This window comes from Pholcus phalangioides, unplaced genomic scaffold (genome assembly GCF_987345545.1).
Source record: "Pholcus phalangioides strain wild (caught in Gottingen) unplaced genomic scaffold, Ppha-v1.0 ptg000014l_1, whole genome shotgun sequence".
In the NCBI taxonomy this organism is placed as follows: Eukaryota; Metazoa; Arthropoda; class Arachnida; order Araneae; family Pholcidae; genus Pholcus; species Pholcus phalangioides.
The window spans coordinates 2,115,049-2,132,676 of NW_028301607.1; the positions used below are offsets into that span (position 1 = coordinate 2,115,049).

General features: G+C 36.3%; 1 protein-coding gene across 3 annotated transcripts in view; it reads left to right on the forward strand.

Moving 5' to 3' along the window:
* The first annotated feature begins 722 nt into the window (after positions 1-722).
* The window catches only part of csw (protein tyrosine phosphatase non-receptor type corkscrew), a 31,520-nt gene continuing 14,614 nt past the window's right edge, over positions 723-17,628 (forward strand). For 2 of the 3 annotated variants that reach the window (XM_089241513.1, XM_089241515.1), the window contains exons 1-9: positions 723-962; positions 7,210-7,341; positions 7,500-7,694; positions 11,977-12,139; positions 13,531-13,758; positions 13,909-14,005; positions 15,012-15,091; positions 15,742-15,894; positions 16,348-16,488. In XM_089241513.1, coding sequence (XP_089097639.1) covers positions 949-962; positions 7,210-7,341; positions 7,500-7,694; positions 11,977-12,139; positions 13,531-13,758; positions 13,909-14,005; positions 15,012-15,091; positions 15,742-15,894; positions 16,348-16,488 — 1,203 coding nt within the window. In that variant the 5' untranslated portion in view covers positions 723-948. Of the gene's footprint in view, positions 963-3,356; positions 3,555-7,209; positions 7,342-7,499; positions 7,695-11,976; positions 12,140-13,530; positions 13,759-13,908; positions 14,006-15,011; positions 15,092-15,741; positions 15,895-16,347; positions 16,489-17,628 lie in introns of all 3 variants that reach the window. The other variant, XM_089241514.1, reaches the window with a different exon arrangement.

The window sequence follows — 17,628 nt, forward strand, 5'->3', positions numbered from 1 at the left end:
TTTTCAGTGCATTCCCGTATTTTCTTTTAATTAATGTTGTCTTCATTAATATCAACTTTAATTACCAATAATCCAGGCTCCGGGAGCCTCCCAAATTACAAGGTTCCAGTCCTCCGAAATTGTTTCCTTTCTAAAATGCTCGTGCACTGGGTTCTTTCCCTTCAAACTGAAGTATGCAGACGACAGAGTAGCCGATGCCAAGACCATGTACTATAATATAGCCGCCCTGATCTGATGCACCACGCTAGGAAAACGCGTAGCGTAATTATGTAACACGTTTCTGCCGGCGCGAAATCATCTAATTCGGTTCATGCTGCGCAAAAAACCTATTCCTAGGAATAGAATTTCTGCGCCGGGTGCAGCGTGAAAATGTTGATTAGTTAAAAACCTGAAATTCAGGTTTTTTTTTTTACCAATAAGCGTTTTTACGCTGCACGCGGTGTAGAACCCTGCTCCTAGGAAAACCCGGCTTTAGTGATTTTTCAGAAATAGTTGGAACTTTGCTTACATTTGCCATCATTTTTTGGTAATAATTGGCTATGTCCCGTATTCCCCAAATTTTCTTGAGAAATATGATCATCGTCAATAAACTCAACTTTAAAAGAAACGGTACAGGACGAACTATATGGTCAAGATAATGTTTTAAAAATATGGCATGTTCGGTAACTCTGGCAAAAATTGAGGATTCCCATCAGGATGAAGAAATATCCAACTGTAACCGTGAGTCCAATTTTTGTTTATTTTGTTTTCCCCCCTCCCAACAGTATTTCCTTTTTAAGTTTTGCGTCGGTGATTCATATACAGTTTATGTCAAATAGTCATTATTATGTACAGGGACGAGTTCAGTCATTTTACCCACCTAAAAACAGATCCATGCGCTAACGCGTCTCTCACGGAACAGTTCAGAAATACTTCTCGCAAGTTACTTTGACCGTACACGTCATAATCATGGGTACAAGAAGGTACAATTTTTAGTTCAAACAATAACAAATATAGCGGTATTATTTTGAAATAAAGCGATTTAAAAAAAAAAAAAAACTATTTCATGTCATCATTGCATTGTGTGTAAAATTGTTAAGAAATAATTTATTTGGGGCGACTCCCTCATGGGTTTTAGGTTCGTGTACCGGAAGCAGTGGAAATATGTGGGCCCACGTCATGCTCAAGCCCGGGGGGGGGGGACCGTGATGATTCTTACGCGGTTTGTTTGAAACTATAATTTCGTTATAGTGGGGACACATGGGGGGAATGATGGAATATCCATCATTCTAGTCTGATTCACTTGAGCACTCATTCCTCAAATTTGTTGCCCTGGGAAAAGCCCCGCTCAACCCCGGCCCTATAAATACACCTGTCTCTAAATGACTCTTTTGGGTACTTAAACATTCGCACCTACACCTGGTCACCCTACAGAGTCGCACAACACTTTCTTGGTCACTTTTGGTGTTCAATGACCTGGTCTGATCACTCGCATGCTTGCAGATTCTCTAGGTCACTTTTTTGCTCCCCTTGCTGACTTTCCCTCTCTGGGGGAAATCAAAAATAGTGATTTTTCGGTTGCTCACTGACCTCCCTCTGTAGGTCTCGTTTTTTGGTCAGCTCTCTCACTGATCCCATTCCTCACTCTAAACATCATTTTGGTCACTCATTGATCTCTCTAGGTCTATATTTTGGTTACTTACATATGTGTAAACCCTCCAAGTCAATTTAATTATCTCTCACTGATCTCCCTTTCTAAATAACTATTTTGGTCACACACTGACCTTTTCTTTCTTTTAAACTGAGCACACTCCGGTCTATTGCCATGGGCAATTTGCTACCAAGGGAGTTGTGCTGGAAGCGTGAGCATATATCTAGTGTGTTGTTTGATTTTTCAGTGCTGACATCTACATTTCAGAAGTGAAGTGTAATGATTGGATATTTGTAGGTCTGTTGCTCTCTGTGATGAGACTTTTTAATGGGAGATTGGCTTGCATATTTGTGCTTTAAAGTTGGGAGCCACAGGAAAGCAACTTCAGCCGACTACCACTGTGGTGCGAGTGGGGTTTGAATCTGGGACCTCATGATTTGAGTCCATCACTGACCTGGCCCATCTCTCTCTAGGTCACTGTTTTGATCGCTCACTAACCTGGTCTATCTTTCTTGGTCACTGTTTTGATTGCTCACTAACCTGGTCCATCTCTGTTTTGATCACTATTTTGGTTGCTCACTAACCTGGTCCATCTCTGTTTTGATCACTATTTTGGTTGCTCACTGATCTTTCTCTGGGCTACTATTTTGGTCCCTTATATGCGTGTAAACTCCACCAGGTCACTGTGATGCTCTCTCATTGATTAGGTTCCTCCCTCTCTAGGTCACTGTTTTGGTCACTTATATACTTGTAAACTCTCAAGGGCACTTTAATGCTTTATCACTAACCAGGTTCCTGCCTTTCTAGGTCACTGTTTTGGTCACTCACTGACCTCTGTCCATCTCTCTCTAGATCACTGTTTGGGTGGCACACTGATCTTGCTGTCTAACTCACTATTGTGGTCACTCACTGGCCTGGTCCATCCCTGTCTAGGTCTTTGATTTGGTTGCTCACTGACTGGATCTAGGTCACTATTTTGGTCACTTATATGCTTGCAAACTCCTCTACAGGTCACTTTAATGCTGTCCCACTAACCAGATCCCTCCCTCTCTAGATCACTGTTTTGGTCATTCACTGACCTTACTTTCTAGGTCAGTGTTTTGGTCACTTATGTGCTTACAAAATGTCCATGTCGCATTTTTTTGCTCACTCACTGATCGAGTCTCTCCCTTTCTGGGTCACTCTTTTGGTCACAATCATTGACCTGGTCCTTTGCTCTCTAGGTCAAAGTGGATTTGTGGTTTCACTATCTGTGGGCTGTAAGAATTTTACTCCTCTCCTCTCATTCTATTAATTTTCTTAACTGCTCATTCCCTAATTTTGCCCCTCCCTGTCTTTTAACAGGTCACCCTGGGTCACAGCTTGCTAAGTCCTCCCATAAATATGCCTCTGCCCACATCACCAAGGTCAGAGATATTTAGTTAGTCAGTGTGTATGTATCTTGAAAATCTAGAGGTTCCCTAAATAACTGTTCCCTTGGGTAATTTTTTTTCCTGTGAGAGAATCGGGGGGGGGGGGCAGCATTAAAATTTATATAGAGATACTTCTTGGATAGATTTAGGATTGTATGATCCAATTCATAAGCAAGATCCTTAAGAGAAATCTTTATAATAGTCTAATTATGAAAGAGCATCATTAATTGATCATTTGTATCGTGCGCAATGCTTTTGTTGACAAAAGACTATCAACAAAACTTGAATTTTACCCGCATATGATTTCTCTCAAGGCTCATCAGCTCTTGATCGGCCCTGAACTGCTTTTATGATGCTATGTAGGCGACGCTGACAAAAAAGAATCTCCACCCATAAGCAATATGTTGTCTTTTCAAGGACGAGACCTTGAAGCTTAAGCAAGCAGTGAAATTATTCTTTAGTGTCTTTAATCGTGAATGTTGTTGTCACCCAACTACTACTCTGTGATGATTGTGAGTTTATTTTTTTTCCCTAAGGTTGTGCTGTTATAATCTTTGTGTTATTTTATGGATAATTAATTAGGCCATGGATTCTGCATTAGGGAACAAAGCTTTCTTTTAAATTATATCAGTCAAATAATTGATTCTTATGATTACAGTGATTTTCACTATTTTAATTAATCCTGACAATTATGTGTAAAAAAACGATTATGTGGCGATTATCAAATTTGATATTTGGAAGTTTTTTACTATTATATGGGTCATTCTCACGAAATTGTATAAAAAAATGTCAACTAAAAATCGAAAAAAATTCTCAGGGCCACTTCTCCACCTGCAGATGAATGAAATATAGTCAGCAGCAAAGTTTGTTCAAATTTAATGATGAAAAAAAATTGATTCAAGTTTAATACTGTTTAGATATAGCTCCCACTCGTCCCACTTTTTATGCTTTTTGGTAAAATGCCTTACTTTTGTCCTACTTTCTTGGTTTTGTCCTACTCTTCCACCAAATCCTATCAACAAAATCTGTGTAATTGATTTTAATTGAGCAGGGAATTATCGATATATTGCCAAATATTACAAACGTTTTATATTGCAATTAAGGGTTCTGCCAAAGCAGAAATTGTATTGTTTTTACTGTTATTTGGGGGGTGTATGTGGATCATTTGGTTAATTTTTCCATTTGCTTATATGGACGACTTTTACATAAAAGGAAGAAAAACCAATCGTCATTTTTAACGTTTTTGAGATATATCAACATCTGAAGTATTGAAAGAGGTGGGATTTTTTTTATCTAAATAGAACCAAGTGACTGTGAAAAAAGGCTGTGATGCCATCTGTGTGCACTTGAACCAACTACCAAACTGAAGAGATTTCTGAATCGAGCATAACTTTAAATAGCTTTTTTTTCAGTTTTGATTTAATGGCACTTGGATCCTTTTATATAAAAGTCATCCATACAGAGAGTTTGAGTTTTCAACAAATAGTGATTATACAACAAGTCATTAAGAACTTCAGTCTGGATGGAAAAAATAATTTTGTATTCACTACTTCATGGTCTTGGACACTAACTAGCATTCATCATTCAAAATTATGTTCCACATTTTGTGTATACACAAAACATAAATGGAACAGCAGTTTGCATAATAAAGCAGTTGGACACAGGCCTATTCTAGGTTTGGTGATTCTGATGCTACCCAGTAGATTTCAATTGTCTTCTGTATTTTTAAGGCATAAACAATATTTACAATGCTCAGCAAAGATCTAGAAGTGAAAGTGCTTCATTTGTCAAAAATGATTGCACTGGTATTGAACATTGCACTGAGTTTAAACAAATCTCCGCAGAGAGCAGGCAGACCAACAACACGATACAGACATAACATGAAAATTTAGCATTTCCATCTTTACTTCAGGAAATGGAAGACACATGGCAGCATGAACACAAAACAAGCGTAACTTGACAACATAAATACATTAGGACCACACATACACTCAGAACACTCATTCTCCAGCATGTGCTGATTCGTTAAATATTCCGTAGAGGAATGTGTACGAGGTGCATGTACGGTTAAGTAGTAGCAGCAGTAGTAAAACTATCTGGTTCTGGACTTATTTACATTGAACCTTGTAATTTACCGCTTTTGTAATTTTGACCGCTTTTGAAAGTGGTCTCGATGGAGCGTCATTCTCAAAAAACGTACATGTCTTCATAATTTGCTGTGCATTGCAGAAGAGCGTTGGAAGACTCTGAAAAAAGAATATGATATATGTATATGTTGCGAACAGAGCTGTGGTTTCTAGTAAAGTGCGGTTTTGGCCAAAAACTGTTTTTGCAACCAAGTCATTTCTGTCATTTTGCTTAAGCTTGAGTCAATCTTATGGGATAGTGATATGAAAAAAAAAGTTTTAGGGATTTTTTTTTGTTATGCTGTATGAGGGGGTACCCTCCCCGTCCTACTCTTTAGTCCTACTTTTTCTAATTTTTTGAGTTGGAGCCCTGGATAGATAAATTCAGTGATGAGGCATTTTACCTGTTTCAGCACTTACCTTGATATTTATGCTTAATACTCGTAAGTAACAACATAAGATAAGTACATACCAGTAGTAGGTCACTTGTTTTAAAAGTAGGAAAATTAGAAAAACCACCACCAGATTGCAAAATCAAAGATTAATTATAAGAAAAAAAAATCTGAACAGCTTGAATTCTTTTCTAACAAGCCACTTTGTTTTAGTTTTCAGTTTGTGTAGAAGTTTGATGAATTTTTGATAAGTGAGTGAAAAGGGAGTGTTGCTTCGGCTGATTCTTAGTGCTTTACTTAACCCTTACAGTGGCTATTCCAAGATATCTTGTCAAACTTGGTCTGGTTTATTTCAGTCATCCCCAAAATATCTCTGGTTCATAACATGTTTTTATTTCCAATGTGGCTGTTATAATGCTGATCGGGAAAATTTTAAAAACTGCTTAAAGGGTTAAGACACGTTTGTATTAAATATTTTTTCCTTCCCAACAGTTCATTTCATTAATGAAAAAAACAAAGTCGCCATGACAAGGTTGGTCTGATTTTGCCCAACCCGCAAAAAATTACACTTTAAAACTGCACTTACTCTTAAAAGTTTTGCTTTCTAATGGCTTTGTCATATACTATATAGAGAGAAATACATCGACACACACAAATCTATGCGTTTAATATATTTAGATTATAGGAGTTAAAAGAAAACCCTTGAAAAAACCAATTTTATAAACCCATTATCATAATAAGATGCAAAACAGCTTTTGCTCCCCCACCCAGGATTTTTTATAATGAGCCACCACAGCTATAATAATTACTAAATAATTGCCATGCATTACTAGGTGTATTATATTTATGTAGACTAAAGCATATATAACTTGCTTTCTTCGTGCTCCAGTATTATAAACTTGAAAAACCTCAAAAACCCAGTGGGTTGTGTTTTTGCCTACCCTGCGTCATGGTGACTAAAAAATTGGGATTGGTGCCTAAAGTTTTTTGTATGTGGCTGCTATATTGGAGTCAGGACAACACAAATTTTTTTAGAGTTCATGTAAAGCGCCATTTACATGTGCAATATAGTGGTAGCATTGGGAGTCCTATCACCCACTTGACAACTTTTTTTTTTTCTTTGAGTGGGTTTTAAGCACACTTTTTCTATTTCCCATGTAAACGGGGCTTAAGTGATCCACCATGGCTTAACAGCCACATCTTCCCCCTCGGCTTGTGGATCTAATGAGCCCTCTGCCATCGCCAGGCCAGGTCTTGAAACACATCTGTACTTCTCGCCTTGGTAGCTCGGATGAGCCCATCATGTCACTAGCCCGGTTTCTGGGCCACAGCTCCTCTCTCAGCTCAGTGGCTCTAGTGAGCCCTATGTCGTGTGGCCAGGTCAAGTCCTGGACCACATCTACTCTTTTTGGCTTTGTATCTACCAATATGGGAGGAGGTTACTGTGTCCTGGAAAAAAGTGAGAAACATTTTTTGTCATGTTTTTCTTTTTAAAAAAAGTTTCTCTGCAAAAACTTTTCTGGCACATAGATTTTTTTTGTGATTTGTAAAGCTCTGGGGATTAATATTTCTTATCATAGTTTTTAATGTAACAAAATTCCATGTCAATTTCATGCCGTTAATAATTTTTTTTCCCTTAAATATTTCAGCCATAGTCGTTGGTTCCATCCAAACATTACTGGCGTTGAAGCAGAGAAAATGCTCACGGAACGAGGTTTGGATGGAAGTTTTTTAGCTCGTCCAAGCAAATCAAATCCCGGTGATTTTACTCTGTCCGTTCGGTAAGAAGCAGTTTTTGTTAAAATTTAAATGTTTAAATCACATATTAATGTATGGTTTTATGTTATGAATATCAAGAGGAATATACAAATGTTTTTATAGTAATTGGGAATTATGTGAATGGCTTATGCATATATTCATTATGCCGTATTATTTCTAGGAGGAATGGTGAAGTAACGCACATAAAAATACAGAACACTGGAGACTATTATGATTTGTATGGGGGTGAAAAGTTTGCGACATTAGCCGAATTGGTGCAATTTTACATGGAAAATCAAGGCCAACTGAAAGAAAAGAACGGTGAAATAATCGAGTTGAAATACCCTCTCGTTTGTGCTGATCCAACTACAGAAAGGTAATATATACATACTTTTAATTGAAAAAAGAATACCAATCATTGAAACATTGAAATATGTTTTTACTGCTCAAAATTTTATTTAGTGTTATTTAAAATAGCATGTTTTTAATCATGGTGAAAATCCTATATAATGATAATCACCAAAGCCTGGAAGTTCAGGCAAAATGCCATAAATACAGTCGGCCTCCCGTATTCGCGGGGGTTACGTTCCGGGAGTGACCGCGAATACGGAAATCCGCGAATAACAGGAACCATAGGTTTTTTATTGTATATCTCGTTTATTGAATATCATGAGAAAGAGCAGGGTGACGAAGAGGTAGAAGGGAATGTAAAAGAGGGTGCAGCGATTGTTGGCGACGTTTTCTGAAGGAATGTTGAAACTTTTCTGTTTGCCGTGTCTTTTTCATATCATTAAGTATGTTGGAGTATGTTGACAAGGCTTCCTCTACTAATTTTTCTACATGTGAAGAATGTAAAATAGAGGGTTTTATGTTATGAAAATAATCTATTGCTGATTTCAGCTTGCGAATCCCTTCCGCTATGTTACTTGTGGTGAACTTGTCTTCTACTTCTTTATCTCGATCTTCTTCATCTGGTACTGCTTCAGTTTCAGGACCAGTTAGTTGCATTAACTCCTCCTTGGTCAACCCAATATCAAAAGAACTTTGAGAATAGCATGTATTCATTCTCAAAGTACCTCCTGACTTCCGAAACGAAAAACCGTTTAAACCAATTCAGGAAAAGTATTTTCATAGTCCAAGCCTTTTTATTGTTCGTCCAAAATACTGGGAGCTTTGTCTTATCCTTTCCCTTCAATGCTCACGGATTCGCAGATTTGAAAATCATGGTGGGCTTTATCATGTACTCATACACATTTGCGCAAAACAACATAGTAAGTCTATCTCTACTTTCCTTAAAACCAGGAGCTCGCTTTCTTCCTCTTGCTTAACTTTTTTGCAGCATTTTCTTCCAAAATAGTGTAGTTTCGTCAGCGTTAAACACCTGGTGAAGTGCATAACCCTTCTCTTCAATAATTTTCTACAAATTCTTTGGAAATTTTCTAGCTGCCTCCTGGTTGGCAGAAGCTTGATCGCTGGTAATTTTTACATTGTGTGATCCGAATCGTTTCTTAAACCTATGGAACCAACCTTTACTTGCATAAAATTCAGATGAAATGGACGTTTCACCAGCCCTTTCCTTACGGAAAAGTAAAATTTTTCGCCTTTTGTGTTATAATATTACAATCAATTGGAATACCTTTTTGTATCAGTCTTGTACCCACAAAAAAACAGCATTTCTGTACGTGAAACATGGATCCCATAGGCGCTGCAAAGTTTTGACTGCCACAGGTGCAGCTACAGCTACGGCTGAACAAATTTCAGATTCCATTTTCTTGATATATCTCACCGAACATTCGTTGATTCCGTAATGGCGGACCACAGAAGGTATTGACTTCGCCAAGCAGTCAATATATCAAATTTTTCCTGTCAAGTTTTCACTTTTATTTACCTTTTCAAAGCATTATCAGTAGCACTAGAAGAATGAGCCATCCTAAACAAGCATAACTCAAATTTTGTAAACAAAACACGTGAACGACGATTGCTGAGTATTTTAAAGAAAAATTCCAATAAAGGAAAAAAACCGCTAATATGGAAACCGCTAATACGGGAGGCTGACTGTACCTTTTTTTGCCAATTTTCAAACTTTTGGTAAAATGCCATTTTTGAAATTTACTTGCCATAAATGTCTATTTTAATATAATTTTAAGTTATTAGGGGCCATTCAAGTATTATCTCATCATCGATGGGGGAGGGGGTTTCCAATTTGCTGACTTTTGATGACGGGGGAGGGTTTGGATAATGCTTATGTCATCAACCACCCTGTATGAAAATATGAAATATTTTTAATGGCATCTTACTGGGTACGCCAAAAATGATAGATGAAATCCAGACAACTGAGGTTTGGGGATCTGAGGTGGGGCATAACCCTTTGGATATGACCCAGCGGCAAAAAGCTCTCAATCAGTTTCATGGACACATTGTATATATGACAGGTTGCTGAATCTTGCTGAAAGTAATCCTGTGTGAGTTCCACATCCGACTGCTCCACAACCTCTTTAAAAATACGGCAGTATACAGTGGTGTTTACATTTGGGTTGAAAAGATTGGTCTAATGATTTGTAAACCAGATTTGGTGCACCATACCTCCACTTTTTTTGGGTCTAGTGGTGATTCAACATCCTGCCTCCCACCCTTGCGAGAGTACAGCAGTCGGGCGAAAACATACAACTTGCGGCCTTGATGATGGCAGACCTATGACTACTAAAGACCCAATGCTGGCAATCAAACTGATATGTGGAAGCTGGACACTGTAAAAATATGGATGACTGTGATTATTTGATTCACTGTGATTGAAAATTTTATACTCCAGGATTAATGACAATCATTCAATTAACTGACGATTGTATGCTAGATTCTTTATGGGATGGTCTATACGCCATCATCTTGTAATCCTGTTTACAACTTTAATTGCCCATTGACATTTGTTGTTTAGATTTTAACTATTGTTATATGATTTCAGATTGATGATTGTTTTTTATTATTTTTTTATTTCATATATTTTATTTTTTGTTGCCTTCGTCTCAGGTGACAATGTTTTGTTGTTTATAATAAAACTTTCCGGATATACCCATCCTTCAGGAGAGCTTCGATATCTCTCTGAGATAGGAAGCGGGGTGTGTCCGGTCTTCAAAGGTGATTCAAGAATGTCCTGGGTTTACAGATGCCCAAATCCTGGAATTTTGCTCTTTCACTTATCTCAAAACGTGAAACTATGCTTCATCACTGAACCGATATCCGAAAATTGGGGGATTACAACGAAAAAAATCCTGAAACCATAACAGTCTTTATCAATAACATTGTCTTTATCAATAGCAGTCACTTCCTGAACACTTATGCGGATGAATCCTCACTTTCTTTGAGGGATATTGAAATGTTACATAAGACTCACCATCCAAAAATTGAGGAAAAATTTTTGGACTCGCCAAAGCCCTAAGATTAAATCTCAATGTTTAGCTGTTACATGCATTCACTACCGAATTATTTACCGATTCTATAAGAATCTTTCCATAGAAGTTTCAGTGCTTATGCTAGGTTTGGTGTGTGTGTGTGGTTTTTTTTTTGGAAGAGTTTCCTCAAAATTACACTCCAGAACTTGAAGGGTTAGTAGAAAATGTGTAAATGAAGTAAATACACTTAGGAATGTATGTCTGAAAATGTGTGTGTGCCCCAGGAAGGTGCACAGAGACAAAAGAATGCAAAAATGACGCAAGATAGCTGTGGTGGAAATATTTTATCACAACCAATGTAGTAGCTCCGTGTATATGTGAGATATAGTAAATGATGATGTAAAGGTGCTCAAACTTTGCGGCATTAGAATTGAAGCATGGGTTATGCCGATGTTTCATCGACTGTCAAACAAATGTGGAGTTTCATAGATAGTAGCAGAAGTTCTAGTCATCCTGACTATAAGATCTATGTCAGAGATAGCCAGCATTTCTCACACCATTGATACACGAATCCGTCACTGAAAGAAATCAATGTCTCATAAATTTGTTGAATTGAAGGGGGTTAGTGACAAGTCAGTAGCACTAATAAATAGTGTCCCCTATCACGTTCCAAGGGCTTTTCCAGTCATGCTTTACTGCAACTGTGCAATCGTGTGAGTATCATGATGGACTCTCATCATGAGGATCCAGGTCCGAACCCTGTTGATGCACAGTGGTGGTCACCTGAAGTTGGTTTTCTGTGTTTTTTCGAACTTTAAGGTGCGAATGCAAGCTGGTTTTCTATTTAAAAAAGGTGTCTCTACAAAGAGCAGGCAGACCTACAACGCGATACTAACATAGTAGGAAAATTAAAAAAAAATTTTTTATTATTTTTTTAATTCAATAAACCTGAATGCATCATCAGCAATATCTTTAGAATATGGGGTCATTCAGATCAGCAAAACATCCTCCACTATGCTCAGAGTCTGAGAATTTTAATTTCAATAATTCTGGACTGCCAGATTAGATGTGTGTGAGGGTGCACACTTTCTGGTATGATGGGAACAACTTCATATCATGAAACGAAAATTTATTACAGTCTTTTTCAAAAAAATCTCGTGATCTGCCGATTTAAATTAAATGCTTAAAAGTAATTTGATTAAATTGTATACTTAGCTTCATGTAGCTAATTCTTTTGCATTTTTTATTCACAAGATGATTTTTTTCTTTCAGATGGTTTCATGGACCCCTTTCGGGTAAGGAAGCTGAGAGGTTGCTCATGGATAAGGGGAAGAACGGAAGTTTTTTAGTCAGGGAGAGTCAGAGCAAGCCAGGTGACTTTGTGCTGTCTGTAAGGACCGAGGACAAGGTCACTCATGTCATGATACGCTATCAGGTATTGGAATATATTTTTTGTTGTAAAACTACAACTACTACTAAATTTAAATGACTATAGTCAGAGTTGTTCCACCGTCCTTGTTTACTTTATGTACTTCTGGGCTGGCAGCACAGGATATCTGTTGCTCTTCATTTACATATATTCTGTTTATATTTTTTATGTGTTAGAAATAAATGTTATGTGCTTTCTTGATAAGACATGCTTCATCATCAATTACACATTAGCCATCTTTTTACGTAAACACAACAATTTTAAATAGATTATTCACTGCCGAATACATTGTCAATTTTATTTATATTATAATATGTTTTAATTGACATCTTTTACTACTGTAGAGCCTTCATTTTATATCGATACTGATTAGCGCTAAGCTGTCATTTCAGGTTAGAAGAATTTCAAATAGGAGTTCACTCCTATTGAAATTGTTCAATGACTGAAAGCTAGTCATTAAAGCTGATAAAGAGCTTAATGGTGTAGAAATTTGTTTATTTTAAGGAAACGGGTACTTTCTGGATCTTATGCTGAGGTGAGCTCTGAAAGAAAAGTCATCTTGTTTCCTCCGGGACAAGTCTTTTTTTCCCGAGTTCATTTCAGCATAATACCTATAAAATATTTGTGTCCTTAATAAATATCTTGGGCTGATACAAAGCCGTCTATTTCTCGTTACCTGTTTTATTTAAGCAATTTTATATAAAAATCAACATGCAAGTTATTTGCACTGTATTTTTGATCACTTACCTCTTACTTACCCATGCTAACTTCATTGTGTCTGTGAATTTTCCTCTTTTTTTTCAGAATTTTAGATATAGGATGATTTACTGAATCAAAACTTTCAAGCGTGCATTTGAATGCCTTTCTCTGGCATATTATATAACACTTTTTGATGCTGTTCCGGATAATTTCTCACAACTACTTGAAATAAGCAGAGGATGTAAACACTTTGGAAGATGTTACAAATTTATTCACAGAACAGCAATTTTTACATGTATTTACAAGCAGATATACACACTAACCAGATCAGAGTTCTCTTCTCGAATTCAAAATCCAACAACTCTCTCCCTTCTCTTGTGATCGCCTCACTATTTATAGGTACAATCAAATCTTTGAGAAAAAGAAATATTCCAGAAAACATTGTTTTACAGTTTCCAAGTTGGTGGCACCACCGAACGGGCAAATCAGTGTTCCAGAAAAATTTGGATTTTTGCACCACACCTTTGAATTTTTTGTTTGGCAACAGGACATTGGCAAGTTTGAGGGGATCTTAACAAATTATGTTACGATTTTTTTTCCTGTAGCAATACATTGTTTTTGTTGATATTTTGCATGTTTTGAATTTTGATAGCTGCAGCTTGTTTCAAAAAGCCGGGTAAAACTTTTTATTTCGTTAGGATTGTAAGTATGATGTCGGAGGAGGTGAAAAATTTGAAAGCCTCACAGATTTAGTCGAACATTACAAAAAGAACCCCATGGTTGAAACTACAGGCACAGTCGTTCACCTCAAGATGCCTTTCAATGCCACTCGTATTACTGCTTCCACTATCGAATGCAGAGTCCAACAGCTCACCAAAGAAAATACCCACAGCACTGGGAAAGCTGGATTCTGGGAAGAATTCGAAGTGAGTTTTTTTTTTTTTCAAGGGAAATTTAATTTTTAGACGTATTGAGACAGTAGCAAAGTTGATCAATAAAACATTAATTTTACACAGTATAAATTTCATCTCTATCACCATATTTCATTTACTATTGTTGAATTTGTATGTTTTCAGTATTTGCAACAACAAGAATGCAAGCATCTGTACAGCAGGAAAGAAGGGCAGAAGCCAGAGAACAGGTCAAAAAATCGATACAAGAACATTCTTCCTTGTGAGTATCCAATTTTAATTCTTTCACAGGATTCAATGATTTATATCCGTAAACAAAGCATATTGTTAATGCTCATAATACCCCATTAGAGACAGTTTACGGTTATTGTTACTCGTTGTTCGAAGTACCAAGTATTATCTATCTCATCTTCATCATTATATCTCCCCGAGAGGAGAAATTTTTCAAAAAATGGCCGAAATTGGTTAGGGATGTTTCCTGCTTTCTAAAAGTCTTATTCCAGAATAATATATATACAAAAGAACCCAGATTATATCTTGAAAGCAGATTAACTGGGGGTAGTAAAACTTCAAACCTTAGAAAGTGCAGGGCAACTGAGCATGAAATGAATGCTCAGATAATATAAAGTTGACGATGATATAATAATACCAAGAAGGGTAATGTTATTTGGTAATTAGAAGAAAGTATTATTATTGAAGTTATGATTATTTATTAGAATGGCGTCCCTGAAGTCTAAATTTTGTTGCTTCACTTACAGTCAGGACCTCTGACTTCTGAAAGGAGCCCTGAAAAATGCAGGCATTTAAGGTGTACATAAATAAAAAAATCTTTGGATTATTATGTTAGTAAAGTGTGTGAATTTAGGAACAAAAAACATTGTGTGGGGGGGGGGGAGGCAATGTAAATGCCACTTGTCTGTTACGGAAATCAACTTACCTAGTATCTATGTAACTGTGTAAATAGGTTCTTACTTTATTGCTATCCTTGATTTTAATCATGATTATTGGACATGTATTATGAGAATAAACACTGAATTCATTTTCAACTGGTGAAATGCCTAGATATGTTTCTTATTCTACCCATTTTGTGAATAATTACTATGATGAAACTTTTTTTTTTTTATTTCTGGCGGTTTAACCGTGGTGGTGTTACCCATGATCCTCTTCCCCCATCATTACCTTGGATAATCAAGGTTCTGTTGTACATACACACATAAATATATATATATTTTTCAATCATTACAAAGAGTTTAATATCTTTGTTTCAGTCGACCATACACGTGTTATTTTGCAAGATTCTGACCCTACTGTAGTTGGCTCCGATTATGTGAACGCAAATTACATAACTGTAAGTATTTCTGTAAATTACATAATCACTGTCAAGTATTTCTGTAAATTACATAATCACTGTCAAGTATTTCTGTAAATTACATAATCACTGTCAAGTATTTCTGTAAATTACATAATCACTGTCAAGTATTTCTGTAAATTACATAATCACTGTCAAGTATTTCTGTAAATTACATAATCACTGTCAAGTATTTCTGTAAATTACATAATCACTGTCAAGTATTTCTGTAAATTACATAATCACTGTCAAGTATTTCTGTAAATTACATAATCACTGTCAAGTATTTCTGTAAATTACATAATCACTGTCAAGTATTTCTGTAAATTACATAATCACTGTCAAGTATTTCTGTAAATTACATAATCACTATCAAGTATTTCTGTAAATTACATAATCACTGTCAAGTATCTGAAACTAAATGACGGTCATATCATCCTAATTTTTTTGACTACATATATTTTTGTATTTCTTTCATGGTGAAATCAATATATGTTCGAATTATGTCTGATACAAAATTTTTTTGAAAATATGTGTGTTTGAAATGTGCAAGAAAAATTTCAAGTCATATGAAAATATCTGTATTAAAAATATGTGTATTTTCCGCCCTGAGCTTTAATAGAGATAGAACTTTTATTGTGTATTTTTAGCCAGATGACGATAATAACCCTGATAATCCTAGAAAGTTCTACATTGCAACTCAAGGCTGTTTGCATAATACTATCCCAGACTTCTGGCGAATGGCATGGCAAGAAAACACAAGAGTGATCGTAATGACAACAAAGGAAATCGAGAGAGGGAAAGTGAGTTATGAATTATTATAGGTTTTTTTTTTATAATTTTCTTTTCATTGATTTTTCTATGCCAGACAATAAGTACAGTGATATCTGGAATCTGAAGTGTCTCAGCTTGCAAGCAAATGTGTGAAATATAAGCTCTAAATGCAATGGCGGCTCTAAACTTTTTCTTTTCGGGACCCCCTAAATTGACAATTTACAAAAAGCATTCTTTAATTTCAGTGCACATTTATTTAAGCTCTTTTCATCATCTACTCTCTTGCTGTAATTTTTTCAGAGTATTATTTTTGTATTCCTTCTCTTTGCATATGCCTGTGCTGTCAGCTTTGCTATTTTGAAAAATAACACACTTCAATTAAATGTGTAATTTGAGGTACCATTGCAATTGAAATTTTTGTTGACCAATTTTGTGTGCATTTTTAAGATTTGAGTAATTCATGTGAGTAAAATTTCTTGCAGAATAAGTGTGCGAAGTATTGGCCTGAAGACCAACAGACAAAAGAAGCTGGAAAAATCACCTTGAAGAGTGTTACTGAATCATCTACAGCTGATTATATTCTTCGAGAATTCATTGCTACAAAAGAAGGGAAAGACGGATCAGTGAGTGCTTTTGGGGTTTTTTGTGTTACTGTACTATAATAATCGATAACAGTAAAACAAACATGGCTTCCATGGCTATTATCTAATGTAAAGTTCATAGTTTTTGGATTGTTAGGTCGACGTGATATTTCAATATTTCATTCACATGGGTAGCAAACATTTTCAAGAAAGCCTTATATATGGGAAAGAACATACTACAGTAAAACCTCCCAATAACGACCCCATGAAAATATGGCTTCTATTGGAAGTGGGCATTATTGGGAATAGTCATTTTTATTCTGAAGGAAAAAAAACAACTAAAATTTGAGATCTATATAACATGTAAAATGATAGTCTGTTTTGTAATTTCTTATGAAAACTATACAATTGATTATATTAGAATATATGATTATATTGATAATATTATTATAATTTATTAATCAATCTATGCAGCGCTATTTTGACATCCTAAAATTTTAGCTTGCAGTGCTGAGATAGAACACAACAGAAAGGACTTAGCGAAAAAAAACTGATATGGACCAAGATGGTGTGTCAGCAACCCCAAATAGTTCTTTGTTCTCACCCACAATCAACTGGACCAGGGGTTCTCAAACTGTGCACTGCGAATCTTCGTCAGGGGTTGACATATGATTTTGGAATAGATCCTTTGTTAATCTGCTCTGGAAGCTGCAGATAAGCATTGATTAGAGTAAGAAGTGCCATGGGTGGGAAAAGTTTGAGAACCCCTGAACTAGACCGTACATGTTCAGCCCATGACGCACGGGCCAAATGCGACTCTTGGAGTATTCTAATGTGGGGCCTGAGGTCTCAAACTTAATTTTGTAAGAATCAACTAAGTGGCACATTCTCATATCACTTCAGTGACCCCACAGCACATTCATAGATCACTTTAGTCACCTGCGGTGCATTTGTACTCTCTCACTTGAGTGGCCCACAGCACAACTAGAGATCACTTAAGTGGCCCTTTTCTCCTCCTCTGAGTTCAATAAACCCATCTAGCATTTGTACCAATCAAAAGAACGCATACATATTTTTTTCCACCTGGAAGTTAGGGGAGAAAAAACTCCCTTGGAAATTATTTTTCTTATAATGAGCGATATGCATACTTTTTTCTGACTCCATGTCCAAAGCGGCTGTTGT